This window comes from Heliangelus exortis, chromosome 5 (genome assembly GCF_036169615.1).
Source record: "Heliangelus exortis chromosome 5, bHelExo1.hap1, whole genome shotgun sequence".
NCBI classification, from domain to species: domain Eukaryota; kingdom Metazoa; phylum Chordata; class Aves; order Apodiformes; family Trochilidae; genus Heliangelus; species Heliangelus exortis.
This window is the reverse complement of record NC_092426.1, coordinates 16820477-16842556: the sequence shown is the minus strand read 5'-3', so window position 1 is coordinate 16842556 and position 22080 is coordinate 16820477. Positions and strand designations below refer to the sequence as shown.

The 22080-nt window shown below is 42.5% G+C and overlaps 1 protein-coding gene and 1 long non-coding RNA gene across 3 annotated transcripts; both read left to right on the top strand.

The window, feature by feature from the left end:
* The first annotated feature begins 5065 nt into the window (after positions 1-5065).
* On the top strand, positions 5066-7731 carry LOC139797034 (uncharacterized). Its single transcript, XR_011726256.1, has 2 exons — positions 5066-5626; positions 7503-7731. It is a non-coding gene; the product is annotated as an uncharacterized lncRNA (long non-coding RNA).
* A 3842-nt stretch (positions 7732-11573) lies between these two features.
* PSMC1 (proteasome 26S subunit, ATPase 1) lies at positions 11574-21868 on the top strand. Of its 2 annotated transcripts, none has more exons than XM_071745787.1 (11): positions 11574-11675; positions 12443-12496; positions 13346-13442; positions 13842-13966; positions 14603-14788; positions 14973-15101; positions 16013-16109; positions 16258-16447; positions 17413-17564; positions 19269-19423; positions 21566-21868. In XM_071745787.1, exons 1-11 carry the CDS (start codon positions 11673-11675, stop codon positions 21698-21700), a joined length of 1323 nt encoding a protein of 440 aa, XP_071601888.1. In that variant the 5' UTR covers positions 11574-11672; the 3' UTR covers positions 21701-21868. The 2 variants fall into 2 exon arrangements, with proteins under 2 accessions (XP_071601888.1, XP_071601889.1); XM_071745788.1 differs by having other exon boundaries at positions 11666-11980.
* Positions 21869-22080: the final 212 nt, after the last annotated feature.

Below are 22080 nucleotides of genomic sequence, written 5' to 3'. Positions count from 1 at the left end.
AAGTCTTCCTAATTTATGAAGTAGTAGCTATACTCCATCTGGAAATCCAAAATCCTGGATTTATAAGGAAAATACCTTGAATTACTTGCTAATACTCTGAAACTTCAAAGCTTAAACTGGACAGAAGAATAAGGTATGAAACAGGTTGACAGTGCTGCTAAGGGATCAATAGCAAATTTGGTAGGTTCTCCTTGACTGTTTTCTGTAATCCTGTTCCAGAGCCAGCAAGGCCCTTACCCTTGCAGAGCTGCTGCACATCCAGGGCCTACTCCAACCAGCTGGGCAAGGACTTTTCAGTCTGGCCACAGCCCTACATCTGTGGGCCCAGCAGGATGGCTGCAATATAGGAGGATGGAGGGAGAGTGTCCTGAGGGTTACTTACACGTTTTGTGTAAAGAAAGTAACAAGAGATCTGGACGTTCAGAGGGCACTTCCTGAGAAAAGTGTGCAGTGACTTTGTACATAGCAGTACTCAAGGTCACTAATAATTGTTTTCAAGAAGTTTAGAGAGCCATAAGCAAGACAATCCCAGAATAGCTATAATATTATGCCAGCAAACAGTTTCCAACCACCACCTAAACGCAGAAAAGGGAGAAGAACTCTGGGACTGTGTAACAAACCATGCAGTGTTCCCAGCTGTTGGATGCTGAAGTTTATTTTATCGCAGCAGTGCTATATTCAGGCTCAAATTAAATGTGCTCAAGAGATCAATTTTCAAGTGTTATTGATGCTGTATGACCAATTCTTTATTTACAAAAGGAGCATCTTGAACTAAAAAGACCACAAAGTGGGTAATTCTTTCTGACAGGGAAGTTCTAAGAACGCAAATTTTGGCAGCAGGAAACGCCAGGCCTCGTACTGCTGGGAAGCAGAAAGTGCCTACCCTGTATTTGGAGCTGCTCATGGCCGGGGTGAGATGTTGCCAACAGTGTGTGCCCCCAGATTTGGCTCGTTGTCTGTTTAAATGTCTTCAGAATCTAGATTTCCAACACTCCACGGGCTCATCTCTAGGTAACTTCTCTGCAGAGTTAAGATTATGTTCTGCTTCTATTGATCAACACACTACCTCTCCCTTCTTAGTGGTTATATTCTTCAAGTGCTTACAAACTATCATTCTATTCTTCACAAACCTTGCCATGTGTGTACTCAGAAATGCATTTAGATACTGCTTGGATGATTTGGTCTTTTTTCTTATTTATAATTGGTTTTGCAATGTGACATATGTGATTTGTATTATCACATCCATTCTGTCATTGTTTAGTCTCTCACTTTATCATGTATCTAGGACAGATAAACTGGCCTATATTTTATAAGTGTCTCACTTATTTTTCAGTGCAGCTGTGGCCTTTCTGTGTAGGGAGACATTTATTTAGATTGTATGAACACTGCATAGAAGTGCACTGTCAATAAGAGAAAAAGCAAACAATAAATGAGTAACAAGGGGGAAAACCATGATAACCTGGAGAAAATGTGAACCACTTTATGAAGACAAAAGCATGAATTCATGAATTTTACTTCTAACCATAAAATCTCATTTCTCTATTTGTAGAGGAATACTGCCATGTTGTCATGGCACTATTTCTTACAATGGATGATTTGTTCTTTATGTGTATTTTCTACCAAATATATTACTAATGTAGTTTGAAATATCCAGGCAGTTGCTTTCCACAATTTCCCTTGCAATACATAGTCTGGGCACTGCTACCTTTCCTCCCCAGCTTGTCCTGCCATTAGCTCCTCCTCAAATTCCACCCCTGGATCAGAGTTGCACAGTTACCTTATGCTTTGCATATGCATGCACACTCCTAGCTCACTTAGAGGAAATGAGTTGTCAATCTTTCTTTTTATCAAGTATTTTATTTCTCTGTTCAGAAGCATCTTTAGTAAGCTGACTATATGTTAAATAATGTTATTGTCTTTCAGCTTCATCTGGTGAAAGTATAAAACTAATCCCACAGGCAGATCATCCTTGATACTTCCAGATCTCTTTTTTCTACATAAACATAAGATGTATGCTGGGTCAGCCAAGGCTTGTATGACAGTTTGGATTGGGAGAGGAGAGAAACATGCTGCTTATTTTATGTTTATCCCTAAACTGAGTTTGGAACCAGATCTCCAGGAATTTAATTGGAAACAAATTTGACACTGAACACCAGATAGTTTTTGAAATTGCAAATGCTTTTCTATTCTGAATCCTGGCAATATATGATAAATACCATGTTATCTCTAAAGCTGATCACAAGGAAGCACAAAACCAGATATTGATAATAAAAGTGAAATTATTCCTGGGAAGACATGAATTCCTCTAGATTAAATTATACACTCGGATCCAAATATAGATACAGTCCTGAATGATTATTGCCAATGGCTCACTGTGTTTAACATAAAACCTTAGCTGGAAATCTTTTCATTTTGTAAAGGAGCATTACTCTCTACAGCTACCTGAAAGGAGAAGCATGGTGATCTCTTCTCTCAAGTAACAACTGATAGACAACTCTTTACTTCCTCTGGGAAGTGGTGGAGCCACCATCCCTGCAGGTGCTTAAAAGATCTGTAGATGTAGTGCTAAGTGTCATGGCTTGATGCTAGGCTAAGGGTTGGACTTAACAATCTTAAAGGTCTTTTTCAACCAAAACAGCTTCATGATTCTCTGAATGGACCTTTTTCATTTCTGATCTGCCTTTTTCATTCTCAGGCTGGGAGTGTTTTGTTTGCCATGAGCTCAAGCGTTCTGCTTGTAAGAGCTGACAGCAAAATTTGCTGACATTGCTGTCATTGCTGTTTCTGTTTCATATTTAATTAACCGTAAAGCTTCCATGAGGTTCCTGAAGCCATGATTTTGCCATGACACAATCACACTTCATGTAGAAATATGTGTGGGCTGGACTGTGATTTGGATGTGAGACCCATCAGCGATGGACTGATGTTACAGAAAGTTGTCTTGAGGTTAAGAGCAATAAAAGTAGGATAATGGGGCAGAGAATTCTGCATCTTGATGTTGATTCACATGTGGCCTGTGTTAGATAAGTCACTTCAACTCAGCTTGGGAGTATTCTCACAGGTTACATAATTTTTCTTCTACATACTGAAAAACCTACTCTGCAAAAAATAACATCTCTTCTACCTCTAACTTGTATAATTCTATATATCTTTGGTTGAAGCCTTTCTTTTGTGTTAGAGGGGATACAAATCCTACCAAATTATCACCTGACAAACTGTTGCAGTCCTGGCACTGATGCTGTGTGATACTTTTGACATGAAGAACTGTGCACATCTGCATGTTGCCAAAGCAGAACAACCTTTTCATGGTGACATTTAAGAAATTATTAACACAACAAGGTGATTTTATGTGTTTCAAATGCAACTAAGATTAAGTAGCACTGCTTCTAAAATTGATAATTATGAAATAAGAGGTGACAGTCAAAGCATCATTGTATGATCCCAGGGCAGTTTGATCATTTTGAAAACCAGCATATTTCTACAAATCAAACTCATGTGGTCTCTAAACACTTCACAGTAGAATACAAACTATATTATCCTGAGAGATCCAATATTTGAGTGAAATGAAAAAGAAAAAAACTGCAATAGAGAGCCATTTTTACAGCAGGGAATATGGACAGTTTCCCTAACTAGAAATCTATAGCTGAAAAACCTTGCCAAGTCTCCATTTATATGAGACTGGGGAGATGGAAAGGGGGAAGAATCTATATCAAGGAGGGGAAAAGTTTTTTCAACAGACTTCTTTGGAGAAGATAAAATATAGCTTCAGAGCCACAGCACCTGCATGGCTCCTATGCTTTTCCAGAGGAGACTGCTATCTCCAAATACTCCTGAATTCATCACCCTGTCCATTATTAGCAAAACCCATATGAAGCAACATCTAAAGTAAACAAGAATTAATGCATTTCTCATTTCTCACTTTTCACTTTGCATTCCAGTATCACACTCATTCCACTGAACCCAGGGCTTTCTGCAGCTGCTTTGCACAGACAAGGTTTCTGGACAGACTCTACAGAAAGTGCTGACACTTCCACAGTGGGGCTTTCACTCTTATTTTCAAAGTTATCAACCAACCAGAGTATCTTTTGTGTGAATGGGCAAAGTAGAACTAGAAAAAAAAAAGTCCCTCAACAGCTGAAGAAATCATCTGTAGAAACTGGTGCTTGGAGGTGAGGATAACCAATTTCACTAGCTCGACATTCAATTTGCATTACTGACAGTAAATGTAATTACACAGCTATACCAACCATACCTCCAGATAGCACTGCAATTACAGGCTGATTGAACAGACACACATCATTAAACCGAAGGCACAGTTATTCAGTAGAAGTTGTGAACATGGTGAGAGGCTTGCGTGGCATTAGATTACAGTGCTGCAGGAAATGCCATGGAGGAGTCACCATGTGATAGACAACAAATTTATGTAGAACCAGTACTTCAGTGAGGAGCAATTCAAACCAGTCTATCTTTGCTTCAATTCAAGTGGCAAAGTGGTGAAGTTAGTGACTCCTTGTTTACTAGGGACACTTAGATTTTTCCACTTTTTTTTCTGATGTCTCAGACAATGACTTCCCATTCCCCTACACATACAGTAGCTCTCTCCCTTCCCTCCATGTTTGCTTCCCTTTAATACTCCAGTGCATTCACTGTACTTGTGCAATTCATCATTAGATTCAGCCTTTCTTTCCATCTGCTTCATTGGGCTTTGGGAGCATTCCTGAGTGCTTTCTGACTTCACGTGTCTCCTCAAAACTACTGACTTTAATGAACACTTCCCTGGCGTGTCTGTGTGGGTGTGCTTTGCCCTCTGGCTCTCTCCTGCATTGCACTGTGAGGACAAGACCTGTGGAGCAGGCATAATGCCTTTCTTGGGCTTTCCAATGCATCTGCACTTGCAGCAGTAGGTAAGTAATTATAGGAACTCTGCCCTTTCACAAGGAAAAACATACAAATCATTCACAGTTAACAATTCAATGGAACACACACACTTAGCAAACTTCTACTACTGCCTAAGATTCCAGACTCTTAGCCTAGGTTGTACTCAGTATACTGTTTAGAAAGCATTCATATGGCTCTTTATAAATATTCCTTCTGTAAAATGAGGGGGAAAGCCTGCTTCAGGTTTTCCTCTTTCCCTGAAAATGATTTCAGTGTCTTTTCACTGACTGACTGAATCCTGTGAAGTGGCTCTGGAACAAGCTCCATTTATTGGAAGGCCAAGGTAATTAATGATGAAGTACTCAGTTTGTTAAAACCACCCCAGACTATTAGTATATCAGTGGCTGACTCTGAGGAGTGCTGGGTGATGGCATATTTGATGGGCAACTATTATTGGCCAGGTGATGAACTCTATATTACATTTAGATGGTATCTCCGTATTTCATCACTTCTCTTTTTCTCTTGTCCCCAAATTTAGTAATTTTCTCATCAGGCAGTCTTTTGTATCAGCTTTCATGAATCTATTAAAAGCCCTACAAAATATAGACTGGCTATTATGTTTGACTTAGGAACAAATCAACTGATTATTACATTTGCCTGCCGTGCAACAAAAGGTCACCATAGCAACACCGCTCTTCACTCGCTGCTAAGTGCTACAGGATCTTTTCTTACAGAAATGCAAGAACTAGTAAGTCACATCACTAGTATCTTGCCAGCCACTGTTCAAAACCAGGGAAAAAGACATTTTCTTCTTAAATTCATTTTCAATTGGGTTTAGGAATCCGCTTTTCTTTTGTGCTGCTTTGACTCATTGGAACCCTTGAGGGAAAGTATTTGCAGCCAGGTGAATGCTCTGAATCTGATACTGCTTCCACTGTGGCAGAAGTCATTTCAGTTCAGCTGTTCCAGGAGAAGACTGAGACAGCCTCCTTCCCCTGCCTGACCACAGGATTGTGAAGTTTAACTGAGGGAGACTGTGTGTTCTTTTGAGACCTCCAAATGGAACCATGTGAAGACAGAGTGTATTACAAACACAACTTTAATATAATGATTTGTTCTGCAGTATTCTGAAAACATGTATGAGTCAGTCTCCAAGGTGTCAGATTTTGCTACAGCACTGAAAGATTCCCAAGAACTTTATCACCAACATTTTCAAAACATCCACTCACTTTTGATGTTTTGAATTCATCCAGTTCCAGCAAGCTCCTGCTCCAAGAAGTCAGCTTTTCAGTCATACTCAGACTTCACAACACTGACACACATCAATGGGAGCTGTTGTGCAGAGTAATAAGTACTTGAAGATAAAGGGATGCAAATAAGTCAGTAGCTGGAATCTCATGTGGGCCATCCAAATGAATAGATAATAAAGAAAAATCAGTTTAAACGTATCAGTTGTGTCACCAATCAACCCTCAACAAAGAAAGCAGGAAAATGGGATGGGACAAATATTTCACAACATGTCAGAACACTCCAACTCCTAGAACAGAAAAGGGAGGTAAAAACTATGGCATCCTGTTTACACTGTAAATCTGCTCTCATCCACACCAGGAGAAGGGTGGTTCCAGAATATCCTGAGGACCAGGGAGACATAAGGACCACCAGTGTTCACAGTTTAGAAACACAACACTATGTCAGGGAATGTCACAGCACTTATGACTTATGATTCCCGTTGTGAAATATTAGGGAAACTTTTCTGAGGGAATACTATCCTCACATGTACCAATTAATTGAAATCAGATGGGTTTTACCTAGAACCCATTGATGCAGGGCTGAAGCTAACAGACTTTGACTCCTTTTTGAAAATGAACAGGTGCAAATGTACAAGACAAACTTAATGAAAAGAATGGAGGTGAAGAGGACATTCCCTTTTTTAAAATCATATTTGAATCTTGTTGATGGGAGGAGGAAGTGATCGTGCTGCATGAAATAAGCCAATTATTGAGCAGCTTGGTTAAAAAAAGCCATGCCCCCACACTCCCAAATGGTCAATGTAAAGCAAAGGATTCTTCCAGAAGGTGATGAACCTTCTCAGATAGGGGAGAAACTTCTCTTAGTTTTTTCTGTGGGCAGCCTTCAAGAAGTAAGTAGCCTGCTAATAACTACCCTTCAAAGTTACATTTCAGCTGGTAGGTGGCAGAATACCTTCCATTTTTAAAATGTTTGAATAGCCTGCAAGCTGTGCAGAAATTTAATGCTTAACTGTATACTTAGACACATACACACTTAAAAAGATATTTACCAAATGGTCCTTAATAACCTGCAGCTTTATTCATTTATTGAAGAGGATGTAAGTTCATAACCCGCTTCTAAAAAGAAGTCCAAATTGAAACTTCTTAAAATGTAATCCACTATACATAGATAAAATATAAAGATTAATCTTTTTCTTATATCTAGGTTTGTTTATTTAAATCTATGGAAACATAAAAAGCTCTAGATGCCTAGACATATATTAAGAAAGATAAATTAACATCAACAACACCATCAAACCTAGTAATTTCCTCTATGTACAAAGGGAAAATAAATCTCTTTGCTACGTACTAATCCCAACTCCAATATTCCTCCAGCCCTCAGCTGCCCTCATCCTCCTCAAAAGCCTGGGAACTGGGATGCAGGCTTTACAAAATGACTGAAAACTCAGCAGTAAGTCTGTTTCAGAAGAAAGAGGAGGAAATAGAAGATATTAAGAAAAACAAAACACAAAACCCCCATCCTCCCTGAACAACACTTAGTATTTTTTATATGAAGAGAAGCTTTCTTATATCCCCAAGGCTTTAAAAATCTTTATCAAACAAAGACTGTGTCTTTTCTGTTACTCCTGCTCACTCGCTCTTGTGTTTTGTTTTGGGTTTTTTAACCCTACTGAGGGTAACAAAAAATCAGAGGTAGTTTGGGTCATTAAACATATTTATTGTTTAAACTTCCTAATTTGATGTTATCTGTACTCTGCAACCAAACAAAAAATCTGGATGTGGAAAGTTAAGACAAGCAGCCAGGTTACAGGCTGCATTACAGTTTGCCAGCAGTACCAACCCCAAGAAGGGAAAGCCATTAACCAGACTGCCCCAAATCAGGAAGCTGGTTCAAAACCTACAGCATTTCTCTTCTGTCATTGTTGTTTTCTGCCACAGCTGTTCCACAGTGTGTGCTTCAGTGAATGAACTATAAGACAATCTTAACAACATCCTTTTTTTCTCATACAGAATTTCTTAATAGGTATAAAGGCTACAAAACCAGATCTGCTGTCAGATGTGTCTTGTGAGCTCATAAATGCAAAAGTGAGCTTTTAGATCCACACTATATGCCTACTGTTTTGGTCAGCTTATAAAATAATTCTCCCACTTCAAATTACTAAAAAGTGACAAGCCACTAAAATCAGGGGTTTACAAGAAAACAAATAACAAGAAATCTGAATCATAACCAGTACTACCATGGGGATAATTCTAAATAAATATGGGTATGCCTGGACTTAAATTGAGGTTGAAGACAGGAAAATGGCATATTTCACATTTGAGTGAAAGGATGTTCTAGAATCTGTACACTTTAAGGGTAAAAGAAATTCATAGCAAATACTGCAAAACAGTAAATTCCATAAAATGAATAATATTAAAGCAAAGAACATGTTTTCATTTCATTCCAAGTGTCCTTAAAAGCCCCAGAACATCTGATACCATAACATAAATGCAGCTAACTCATAAAAGAAGAAAAATAATACAAAAACCAGTGCAAAACAGTAACTGTTATGAACTGTTATAAACCAAAGTAAACAATCAAAATCTCACACCTTTCTACACAGCTCAGATGGTTACATTAATATTTAATAAATAAGGTTCCCTACTCAGGCATGAGTTCTAGAGAAAGTGTAAAAGAAAAAACAAAATCAAAGCAAAGAGCAAATCATATGACACATCTCTAAAGTCAAAATCCTTTTCATGAATGCTCTGATCTTTACTCTGAAAACAGTGACAGATGTAAATATATACGCTAGTTAAATATAAGCAGAAAATAAAACCAGAAATAAAGTATAATATAAGCAGAATATAAGTATTATTACACTACATCTTTATTGTAATCTTTCTGCAGATAGTGATGCTCACAGGACTCTGCCCTTCCATGCCATCCCCACATAGTCATGGAATATAATGTCACAAAGTTTTCAGCTCCCAAAAAAGAAAGTGCCTGAAGATCCCCCAGGCTCCCTGGTGCCCCAGGCAGAGCTCCTGCAGAGGAGGCAGGGACTTCACCTGTGTCTGTGCCAGGCAGACAGGGCACAGCCGCTGCCAACCCCTGACAGGGACAAAGCCTCTTGTCTTTGGACAAAGCCCAGGACACTGTGAAATAGATTTGACCCTACACAGGTATTTGGTTCTGAATGGAGCAAGTGCAAGAGTTCAGTCTGTGCTTTGCCTTTGGGAATGTTGGAAACAGACAAAAGTTTCTACTGCATTTCTGCAGGGGTGTAACAGGCGGGTAGAGCACGCAGGTCACGCCTATTTGGAGGGAAGGGTTTCCTGAAGACTTACTGGTGTTCTCACAGTGCTACCTGTAAGAAAAACAATTCTTACCCAAAAACCACTATGATTTTATATCGAGTAGCCAATGCAAGCGATGGAAGCAAGAATCAGGTCTAGGGGGAAAAAACCTGTAATTTTAAACACAAAGAATATTTGCCACTCCTCTTCTGCTTCTACACTCCCACACAGGTCAGCCCACGGCAACAAGGCCTAACAGAAAGGTCAGAGTGTTCCTTCTTTCCTGGCAGCTAAAACTTCTGAAGCTTAGATTTCATCCTAGACATACAACCCCCCCACACACACTTCCTTTGATTTGTACTTCCACTTTTTCATTACTGAGAAGCTTTTCTGGGTACTCTCTCTACAAATAACTTTGAAACAAGGTTGGGTGCCTTCATTTATTTTGAAAACACAGATGGAAAAAATTACAGGAAAACAAACTTTTCGATGAAGAACTACTGGCATTTTATAAACAGAATGAATATCTGTTTATTTTGTTGGAGCAGATAAAATCCATGGCATCTCATGCTACAGGTGGAGAACCAGCACCAGTAGCACTTTGAAAACTTTTGCTGCTGAAAACATTTGGACCAGCATACTGGTCCACACATGGGCTCAATAGAAGATCCTTCCACCGATGTTGTAAACAGCAGTTTTGATTCCTTCCCATCCCTCAGGCTGCCCTCCTGAGCTTTAAAGCTGCTGTTCTCCAGTGTTCACTCAACTTATTCTGCTATACCAGGCTGCACATTAACAGCAGAGTGTGCGGTATGGGCAAGGGTAAACTGTGACTGATAGATTCTTCCTGAAAGCATATTTTAAATAGCGTCCTGACAGGAGCAGGACCACTGCCAAGGAAGGCATAGAGAGCAGGCAAGAGCTGAAAGAGCTGCAGACTCTTCAGCATTTCCCCTGGGGGCACAACAGAACCAGAATGTTTCGATCTTTCCAGGAAAACCCATCTCCTAGTGGTTAAGTCCTTGTGCTTAAGGGAGATAACTTGAACTTTCCCAGCGTATTCGGAGGTTTTAGTATCATTGTTATGAATATTAACATTGTGGCAGCTGACTATTAGGAGCTTCGATAGGTATCATGAGCTTCTTGTTCTGATGTGAAGTGTAAGAATACCTGGGAAATCTCATTGAAAAAATGCTCTGCTTTTCTCTAGGTTTCTGTGTAGAAGGCAGCTTTACACTTTTGAAGCCAAAGCTGCTGTTACCAGACTGTTGAAAATGTCTTCTCCACTTAACCATTAAAACATTTCCTCTGTTAAGGTGAAAAGCGTTACTCACCTGAAATGCCATTCAAAAGCTGTTGCAACTTAAGCAGAAGTTGAAATGTGACCACAAAGTACCTGCAATGAAACACAGGACTTTTTCCCCAGCGACTAGGTAGTTCCTCACACACAAGAGGACAAATTGGATACAGTTTGGAACAAAGGGAGTCAGACGGCGGTCACTTGTAAGGCCGCACAGGCAACAACCATTTCGAAACCAGAATTAAGGGCATTCCAAAGGAACGTCAGAACTCCCGCAGCCGCCCCGCACCTGCAAGGCTCGGTGCCCGCCAGGATCGCCGCGGCTGCCGCTCAGCCCAGCGCTGGTGGCACGGAGCCCTCTGCTGCTCACTGCCGAACTGACACCCGAACCGGCACCGCGGCACCCAGGGGCGCTCACCGAACCGAGACCGGGCGGCTACGCGGGGAAAACGAGTAAGGACTGAGCCCGAGGCGAGAGGGGCTGGGCTGGGCTGGGATGAGCTAGACCGGGCTGGACTTGGCTGGGCTGGGCCAGGCTGGGATGAGCTGGACCGGGCCGGGCTGGGCTTGGCTGGGCTGAGCTGGGCCAGGCTGGGATGGGATGAGCTGGGCTGGGCTGGGCTGGGACGGAATGAGCTGGGCTGGGCCAAGCTGGGATGTGCTGAGCTTGGATGAGCCGGGCTGGGCTAGGATGAGCTGAGCTTGGCTGGGCTGGGCGGCCTGGTGGGCAGGGCGGGGCGGGGCGGGGCAGCTGAGGGGACACCCGACACGCAACACCCGACACGCAACAGCGGCCCCGCCGCGCAGTCACGTGACAGCCGCCTCTTTAGCCGCGCTCGGTAGCCCTTGGCCCCGCCCACACAGCCGGTGGCGTTTGGCCCTTACTGTGTCCCGTAGTGACGCAACCGCCGCGTCCCTGGTCGGGTACCGCCGGGGCGGTACTTCCGGTGCGGCGCCAAGGCAGGATGGTGAGACAGCGGACCGGCACCGGGAGTGGGACCGGCACCGGGAGTGGGACCGGGGCGGCGGGAGCACGGCCCTGCGGCAGGAGGGCTTTGCTGGGGGCACGGAGCCGGGCGGGGAGGGGCCTCCTCAGGCATCGCGCCGCCACCGACCGGGGTTTTGCGGAGTCACCACCGGCGCGGGGCCTCTAGGCCGCTTCCGCCGGGCGGCAGCGGGGGGAGCGCGACCGGTTCCGCTGAGGCCGCGCAGGGTTGTGAGCCGGGGCGGGAGGCTGCCCTCGGTGCTCGCTACTGCGCTGTAGGAAAAAGGTGTTCGTGTAGGTGCGGGTCTGCAGGGCCCCGTCTGCCGGCAGCGCGGGCATCGCCCCGGGGCCGCCCGGCCTCCTGCGGGAGCACTGGCGGGGCCGTGCTGAGGGCAGGGGTGGTTGGTTCTGCTGGCGAGGGGAAGGGCAAGTAAATTGCCTTACGGGAGAGAACTGGAGGACGCGGTATTTCGTGTGCTGGTGAATTTACACCGGCAAGGAGTGAGCTAAAACCACCTTGTGTCAAGGCAGTGAATGCTCTGCAAGTGCAGAACAGACCCAATAAACGTGTCCCTCCCTGGCTTCTTTGCTCTCTGACTTCTGACAGTTCATTGGAGTATAAGTACTCTCCTTAGATAGGTGAAATCTAATTACTTGTTTACATATAACTTTCTGTGGGTTTTAAGATTCATAGTAATGTACTTATATTTGGTTGTTTTGTGGTTGTGGTTTTTTTTTTTTTTTTCTTAGGGTCAAAGTCAGAGTGGTGGGCATGGTCCTGGTGGTGGCAAGAAGGACGACAAGGTAACTGAAAATAAAGCAAATGTTTTTACGTACAGGATGAACTACAGGTGTGCTACTAGAATGTGGCTGCAGAAGGCTTTATTTTAATTTATTTTTTTTTTCCACTCTTGTACTCAACTGCATAAAATTAATGTCTTGCTTGTTTTGGTGAAATGTCTTCTCTCTCATGGGTGCACAGTGGAGAAAACAGGTTGCTGTTCAGAAACAGAAAAGGGGGCTAAGCTATAAAGGTAAATTAGATTATTTGGCAGTAGTAATTTATTTTTAAAAAGAACGTGAATCTGTCTGGGTTAGGAAAGACTAAAGTTGTCACCTGAGTGACAGCTTTTTGCTTTTGGTTTGAGAATTCCATCAGACATTTTGAAAATGACTGCACGAGTCTCTTGTCCACGTCTTGGACCTTTCAAGGCCTTTCTGGTTTTCTTTGGCAATGGAAGTTTGAGGTACACAAGAGGCAATGTCTGAAGTGGCAAATTGAGTGCATATTACCTGTTGATTGAAATGCAACAGAAATCTGGTTCAGTGTTTTTCTCATCCTTCCATCTATGGGTTTTATTTTTTATTTAATTTAGGATTTAAGCTTTCTGTATTCACGAAAAACTGGCACAAATTTTACTTTTTAAAAGGGATGTAAAATAAGCAGAAGAATTTTCTTAACTTTCCTGAAAAATAAAGAGTATTGCTCATTTTAGGCTTTTTGCTGTATATCATGAGGGAAACAGTTTTGTGATGTAGCCATCCAGCTTAGGCTGAGCTCACTGTCAGTCTCTGTGCCTAACATCTGTGTGTAGTTGTTTCTTTGTTCATGTCCTGATTTATCTTTTTCATGGAATTGTTTTTGTGAATAAGGATAAGAAGAAGAAATATGAACCTCCAGTGCCAACCAGAGTGGGCAAAAAGAAGAAGAAAACGAAGGGACCAGATGCTGCCAGCAAACTCCCCCTGGGTAAGCATCCTGCCTGCCCCAGGAGTCCTGTGGACTCTGCTCTTCAAGCTGTGCAGAGCTGTCCCCCCCCTGAGAGCTGGCTGCATGTAGGTCACAGGTGATTTAACAGAAGGCCAAATGTAGTTTTATTTCAAATAAACATAAAATAAGATTGTTAGGCAAGATGCAGCCCATGAATTCCTGGCTGAGAGAGAGAAAAATTGAAATGAAAATGTAGGGGAAACATGTTTAAAAATGTTTTTTACCTAGAATTACAATGCAACACATAAAATAGTGGCTGCTGCTGATACAGAAATTATTGTCAGAAAATAAAGCAGAATTTGCAGTAACAAATTAGTGAATAGTTGGTACCATGTGAAACTTGGTCTAAAATGTTGTGATTTCTACTTTGGATTACAGTGACTCCTCACACACAGTGTAGACTCAAATTGTTGAAATTGGAGAGAATTAAAGATTATCTCTTAATGGAGGAAGAATTTATCAGGAATCAAGAACAGATGAAACCTTTGGAAGAAAAACAAGAGGTGAGCTTCCAGTGAACTGTTACTGGTAACATTACAATAAGTGCTGTAAAGTAAAGTACAAAGGGAGTGGAAATAAAGTGGCACGAGATGCAAGTCAGTACAAATATATTATGTATAGTACATACATAGCACAATTCTTTGTTAAATCTCAATTACTGTCCAGAAAACAGATATTTTTTTCTAGTCTTTTCATAGTTATTGTCCAAACGTAGGTTACTACACATGAGGCCACAGTAGTTTTTGTTTCTTAGTGGCCTGTGAAAGAGCAGCTCACAGATATCCATCAATAGAGAAAGAAAGAACATTCTAGCTATGCACGTCATTGTAGTTGTGTCTGAGTGGGATAAGTCTAAATAACAGTGGATTCTGTTATTTGCCTGTGCTTTTATGCCTTTTAAAGCAGCAAAACAGGAGCAAAGACTGGTTCTGTTCTGTGTGGTGTGAATTGTTGAGCCAGGGTTGTACAAGATAAGATAACTTGTCTTTAAAGGGCTGTAAGGTGAATCTCCCAAATATGCAGGCAGCTTTTAACCATGTTGTACTGCAGCTTGGGGTAACAGATAAATGGTCCCAGCCCATACATACCTGAGTTTGCTTGTTGTCTCGAGGTGTTTCATGGACTCTTCTTGTCAACAGGAGGAAAGATCCAAAGTGGATGATCTGAGGGGAACACCAATGTCTGTGGGCACCTTGGAGGAGATCATTGATGACAACCATGCTATTGTGTCCACATCAGTGGGATCTGAGCACTATGTCAGTATTCTGTCTTTTGTGGACAAGGATCTGTTGGAGCCAGGCTGCTCTGTATTGCTGAATCATAAGGTGAGTTGCTTTTATAAAACAGGACAAGTTCTTACACTGGTTTTTACTGGCCTTTTTTTTCTGAGGATCACAGGATCATCAGGTCTGAGACCTAATTGCTGAATAGACAGGCATTTGGTTTAGGGTTGAGCTTGTGTTAATAATGTTGCTTGCTTTTTTTGACATCTCTTAATGCTTGAATTAGGTTCATGCTGTGATAGGAGTCCTGATGGATGACACAGACCCTTTAGTTACTGTGATGAAAGTGGAGAAGGCTCCTCAGGAAACATATGCTGACATTGGTGGCCTGGACAACCAGATCCAAGAAATCAAGGTATTCAGATGTCCCAGTCTATGCTATTAAGCAAGGTAGCACCTGGCTGCTGTGCTGGGAACTTGGCAGTGTAACAGCAGGACTCCTCTGCATAGGGAGTTCTTTTCTTCCCAGGTAGGGCATTTCTGTGTCTGATTTGGTTGGCAAACTCATGGACTGACATCTCGAGTGGGCAGCATACCCATTCACAGGCTGTGCACACAGAAACCTTGCTCACTTGCTGAGCAATCTGTAGAGCCCTGAGCTCCTAAAATCTGTGCAATAACTTGTTATTTTGCAACATGTAAGGTTATTGACTGTTGAAATGTAATGGTTAAATTGTAAAAAAGTGCAGAATTTAGTTTGAGTGTCTGATGCTCTGCAGTCTAGGGATTTGGTGGGTAGGGTTGTTCTGACTTGTTTTCATTTTGCATGTTTGTTGTTGGGTTGGGGTTTTCATGTTTGGCTTTTGGGTTGTGTTTTTTCACTAACAGCAGAACCCTGGTAAGAGTCAACCTTTTTCCTTTGTGTAGGCATCCAAAATCACAAATGCTGTTAAAATATTTATCTGTATTATCTGGTGGAAGGGTCCTTTCAGAAAAGGTACCCCCACCCCAAGGCCCTCCAGTGGGTGTCTGGGAGTCAGGAACTCCTGGGTTCTAAACTCAGCATGATGCATTTAGGTTGAAGGAGGTGGAACACTCACTGCTTCTCTTCCGCAAGTGGAAACAATAGGAAGACCTGTTCAGATAGGGTGGCTGTCTGCCCTGGAGGCAGCAGAGACACTGATTTTCAAGGTCCATCATTAAATCAGTTAAGCTCTTTTTGCTTTCATTACTTTTTAAAATGCTGCTCCCAAGATTCCCCTCAGAGCATTGAAGGAGAGCACTCATTCTTTATAACAACTCAGGTTTGTTGTTCTTGTGTTGCAGGAGTCTGTGGAGCTTCCTCTCACCCATCCTGAATATTATGAAGAGATGGGTATAAAACCCCCCAAAGGAGTCATTCTCTATGGCCCCCCTGGCACAGGTATCTCACAGTCCTGTAACTGCTGAGCAGCCTGAGTGAGACACACGGTGCTTGCCAGGGGGAAAGGGAGCCAAGGCTCTCACCAGCTTTGTGTGACTGTTTTGTTAAAGCACTTCCTAATCACAGGATTTCTTTCCAACTAAAATAGGTAAAACTTTACTGGCCAAAGCAGTGGCAAACCAAACCTCAGCGACCTTCCTGAGAGTGGTTGGTTCAGAACTTATACAGAAATACCTGGGGGATGGCCCAAAGCTGGTGCGTGAACTGTTCCGGGTGGCTGAGGAGCACGCTCCCTCCATTGTCTTCATTGATGAGATCGATGCCATTGGCACAAAGAGGTACTGTGTTCTCACTTCACACACAAATATTCTCAAGGAATTTAATAGAAATTTCTTTTGCAACCATATTGCTATTTGGTTTCTTAGCTCTGGTATCATTTTCATACTGATCTTTCTGATGTTAGCATTTTTAAAAGTAAAACTTCCAATAATTTATTTGAAACTAAAACACACCACAAACTTTTCTTATTAAATCCTAGAATGTCAGGTTGGAAGTCCAACCCTTCTAATATTATTGTTTATATGATATGTCTCAGCACTCTGTCGAGCTGAGACTTAAAATTTCCCAAAATCTCCCTGGGAGATCATTGCAGTTTCTGGCTGTGCTCATAGTGAAAAATTTTCCTCTTGTGTTCACTCAGAATCTCCCTATGGGCAACTTGTGCCCATTGCCCCTCATTTTGTCCATGTGACTCCTTGTAAACAGGGAGTCTCCATCTTCTTTGTAGCCCCCCTGTAAGTACTGGAACATGGTAATAAGGTCTCCCCTAAGCCTTCTCTTCTCAAGGCTGAACAAACCCAGTTTTCTCAGCCTCTCCTTGTATGGCAGGTGCTCCAGTCCTCTGATAGATGTGACCAGAGACTAAACCTCTGTTCTCTTGCTGCCTGGTAGTATCTCTGTATAGAATGTCTTAAACAGAGAGACAAAGTGAAACAAACAAGTGAAACAAAATTAAAGGGGACAGATTTGCTTCATGTGATTGCTGTTACTTTCCACAGCTACAAGAATAGTTCTCTTTTTACTTACCCAGATGTCACAATATGATTCTGTAAACCCAGTTCTTGTTTTACTTTTTTTTTGTATATTTGTATATTTCTTGTATTACTTTTTTTTTTTTTAAATCTGTTATAGCTGTTTAAAAAAAAACCCAACAAAACACCAGTTTTGTTCATGTTTGTGGCAGTTATGTGAAGTATGTTCTAAAATTTGCATAGTGCTTCTTCTGACTGTTGTTTTCTTAAAGGTATGACTCAAATTCAGGTGGTGAGAGAGAGATCCAGCGTACGATGCTGGAGCTGCTGAACCAGCTGGATGGGTTTGACTCTCGGGGGGATGTTAAAGTTATCATGGCTACAAACAGAATAGAAACACTTGACCCAGCTTTAATTAGGCCAGGTAAGAGACTTTCTGCCATATATGCTGAAGTTACTTTTCTTGTGAAAGGACTTGACATAACACATCAAACCTGGGCTGGTAAAAACATCAAAAGTTACTCGTTTGTCTTTATTCACCATCCCATCTGTGTTGGTGGATCTGCTAGAATTAGAACCCATTCACGAGTTTCCAAACTATGGAAGAGAAGAAATGTGTAAGTTCTCTTAGATATGCATAAACAACTTGAGTGTTCTTCTGTTGTGTTAGGATGGCACAGCTACTGATTGTTTTGGCAAGTGCAGCAGTAGCATTTCATTAATATCTTCAGCCCCTGGTTGAGGTGTGGGGCAACATCACTTGTGCTTCATAGATGAGAATTTCAGCCTGAACACTGAAAGCCTGGATGCTGATGGAAGGAAACCAGTCTGCTTCCTTACTGGCCTGGTGTGCTCCTGTCATTCAGGGGATGAGACAGGGAGAAGTATTATCTTATATTGACATATGTATTGCATGTCAAGTCAAGAGCTGAAACAGGTACAAGCAGCATTTTTAAATGGCAACTAAAAGTTTACTAAATCATAATAAGTCTGTGTGGTCTGGTAAATCAGAAGCTGGAAAGCAACATGGAGATCAAAGGAAAAAGCTCGGCCTCCTGTCAGTGTCCTGAAGTAAATCTTATAATTAAGTTGTAAATATATGCCCTCTGAAGTAACAGGGTAAGACAGAGAGCAAAGAGAACTTAAGATGAATTTGTCAGATTACTGCTCTGAACAGTCACTACACTCTATGGGCCCAAGAAGTTTAGAAAACACCTCCACAGTATCAAGTTGTTGAGGTGTGTTAAAACTCTGGTTTTGTGACCATCTTAGCCTTACCCCTCCAAATCAAAGGCAGTGCTGCTAGAGTACAGAGGAGGAAATACTATACCAAAAGACAAGCTAAGATGTTCTAAGATTTGTTGGAAGGAAACTTCCTACACCTGTCTGGTGTAGGATTTAGATTTAGATTATAACTATTGTTTGAGCAACAAGAGCACTTCTGACAGCTCCATAGACTGGTTAACCAATGTGTGAAAAATACCCTATGTGGCACCATCAACTCTGTTTTGAAGAGATACTGTAACACTGAAGAAAATATCCTTTAAAAGATTGTGCATTAAATTTGGAACAATGAGTACCAGCACATCCAAAATTATTACTGACATAAAGGAAGCATCTGGTAGGGACTTGCAGCAGAACATCTTATGCAAAACCTTCCCTCTTCAGTTTGGTTTAACTGTACCACACAAAGGAGGAAGAGTTCTTCAGTTTGCCACAGTGATTTATTTTGTGTGCCTGTGTGGCAGTTCTGAGCTAACTGTGTAATACCAGAGCAGGATAAAATTTCTGACAAGAACATAGGGATTTGATTAATAGCGTTCTGTGGTACAACAAATAGTCTTTTGTGTTAACACAACTCAAGGAAGCTACAGTTTTTCATGCTTCCCAGTGGAGGTGTCTTTTACCTGCACTGACACGGGGTTTTTCAGCAGCATGGGATCATTCGGCTCTAGCAGCTCCCTGCTCATTACAAACAGAACAGTCTGATCTCATTTTTTACTCCTAGGCATGACTGATTGTGCAATTGAAGAGCAGTTACTGTCAGTCTAACCTTGAAATGTTATTCCTGCTCAGCTTCCAGTAGCTGTGTGCAAAAAAAACATCTGAATTTTCTTCTTTTGCACAGGGCGTATTGATAGGAAAATCGAGTTCCCCCTACCTGATGAAAAGACCAAGAAACGAATCTTTCAGATTCACACAAGCAGGATGACACTGGCAGATGATGTGACTTTGGATGAGCTGATTATGGCAAAAGATGATCTCAGCGGTGCGGATATCAAGGTCTGTACATCACCCCTCATGCTACAAAATGCAAATGGTGTTATACTGTATCCAAAAGCACTGTTGCAACTTGTTTCACGTCCTGTGGCTACACTACATAAGGACAGTAGGATGGCGTAAAAATATCTTTCGAGTGCCACATACTCAGCTTTAGAAATGGGAAACAACAAAATTGTATCTTGCCAGGGAGCTTTTGTTGATAAGAGTACATGTCTGTGTTAAATGTGTATGAAATTGTAGAAGTAGCAAAGTGGAAATTAGAAGTGGAATGTGAAATCCCTCATGAACATGAAAAACATCTTAAACATTACTTAAGATAGCACAGGGTAAAGAGCATTTTTAGAAACTATGTTGCAGGCAGACAAAAATGCAACTGTAGATTAGGAAGCTTCAGTCATATATAGAATCACAGAATGGTTTGGGTTGGAAGGGACCTTAAAGATCATCAAGATCCAACCCCCTTGGATGGGCAGGGACACCTCCCACTAGACCAGGTTGCTCAAGGCCTCATCCAACCTGGCCTTGAACATGCCCGGAAAGAGGCATCAACAACCTCCCTGGGAAACCTGTTCCAGTATATTACTACCCTCATGGTGAAGATTTTTTTTCCTAATATCTAACCTAAATCTGTTCTTTTTGAGTTTTATTGCTACCCTCTTCGGTGAAAAGCTCCTGCCCCACTTTCCTGTAGGTCCCCTTCATGTACTGGAAGGCCATTATAAGGTCTCCCCAGAGCCTTCTTTTCTCTAGGCTGCATGGCTCTCTCAGCCTGTATTCATAGCAGAGGTGCTCCAGCCCTCTGATCATCTCTGTGGTCCTTCTCTGGCCCCTCTCAAACAGGTCTGTATCTTTCCTGGGCAGGGGGCTCCAAAGCTGTACACAGTATTCCAGGTGGGGTCTCAGCAGAGCAGAGCAGAGGAGCAAAATCCCCTCCCTCACCCTGGGATCTGGCCGTGCTGCTTTTGATGCAGCCCCGGATGCTGCTGGGCTGCAGGTGCAGACTCGGGGCTCCTGTCAAGCTTCTCATCTGTGCCTGACCCCGAATCCTTTTCCTCAGGGCCTCTCTCTATCCATTCCCCACCCAGCCTGTGTTTGTCTGGGGTTGTACTGACCCAGGTGCAGGACTACCCTCACTGTAGCCTTGTTGTAGAAAGCCATCAAATTGCTCAGGCATGATTTGCCCTTAGTGAAATCGTGTTGGCTGTCACCAGTCACTTACTTTCTAAGTGCCCCAGCAGATTTTCCAGATGGATCTATTCCATCATCTTGCTGGACACAGAGGTGAAACTGACCAGCCTGTAGTTCCCCTTTTTAGAAACCCCCCTTTCCCCTTTTTAGAAACAGGGGCTATACTACCTTTTTTTCAGTCAGTGGGAACCTCAACAGGCTACAATAACCTCACAGATATTATGGACAAAAGCTTAGCAACTGCATCAACCAGCTCCCTCAGGACTTGTCGATGGACCCATCACATCCCATAGACTTGTGCACCTTTAGGTTCTTTAGATGGTCATGAACCTGTTCTACAGTGGGGGTTAATTCATTCTCAGTCCCTGCTTCCACCTGCTGTGGCCTTTGCAGTGAGGCTGGAGCTCTTGCTTGAGAAGACTGATGCAAAGAAGTCAGTGAGAACCTCAGCCTCCTCAGTATCCTATGAAGCCAGTTGTCCCACTCCCTTTAGGAGAGGGCCTACATTTATTTTCCTTGGTTGTCCTTTCATCCCCAAGATACCCTACAGGAGCTTTTCTTACTGCTCTTGACATCCCTTTACATAGTCTGATTTTCTAAAGTAAAGTAGATGGTGCCCTTCCTGGAGTTAGCACTAATGAGCTTAACCAAGCATGACACTGCAGAAGGGTAACACAGTCCTCTGCTACAGAGCTGGATGCAGCTGTTCCTTGCAGGAGGGAAATGCTTTTTTCTGAAGCTGCCTTTCTGTCACAGCAGCATTGCTCTGACTACAGAGGGACGTGCTCATCTGGCCTTACCCAGATCGTGCTGCATGATTCGGTGCTGCTGAACTCAAGCACGTAAATTTTGTAAACACTCTTCACTTCTGAGACAGTCAAGTCAGAGCAGTGTGAAAATGGCTGGCAGGGGCTGCACAGAGCCAGTAACTTATTCTTGCTTTGTGTGTTGCAGGCAATTTGTACAGAAGCTGGGCTGATGGCTTTGCGGGAACGGCGCATGAAAGTAACAAACGAAGACTTCAAGAAGTCTAAAGAGAACGTTCTCTACAAGAAGCAGGAGGGAACCCCTGAGGGACTCTATCTTTAAGTCACCTGTCTTTTGGGGGACTGCCAGGAACTCTTTCCATGGTTAAGATGAGAATCTTGTGTAAAACCACACAGGGTAGGTCGTTTTCATTCATGAGGAGGGTCAGTCCTGTGGTTTTGTGGTCAGTGTACTACTTCATTTCCCAATAAAACATTTATTTGAATTGAACTGTTTTGGTGGCAGAGACCTGCTATGTTCATGGGACTGCCTGCTGCTTTAGACAGGCTTATTTTTTAACAAAAAGTGCTAGTGCCATGAGTGTGCTTGTCTTGGTGATCCAACCACACTGCTGCCACACCACTCTGTACAGCAAGGAGCACATAAACATGTTCTCAGCCCGTCAGTTCATGTGGCAGGCTCTTACAGCTACTCTGATGGCT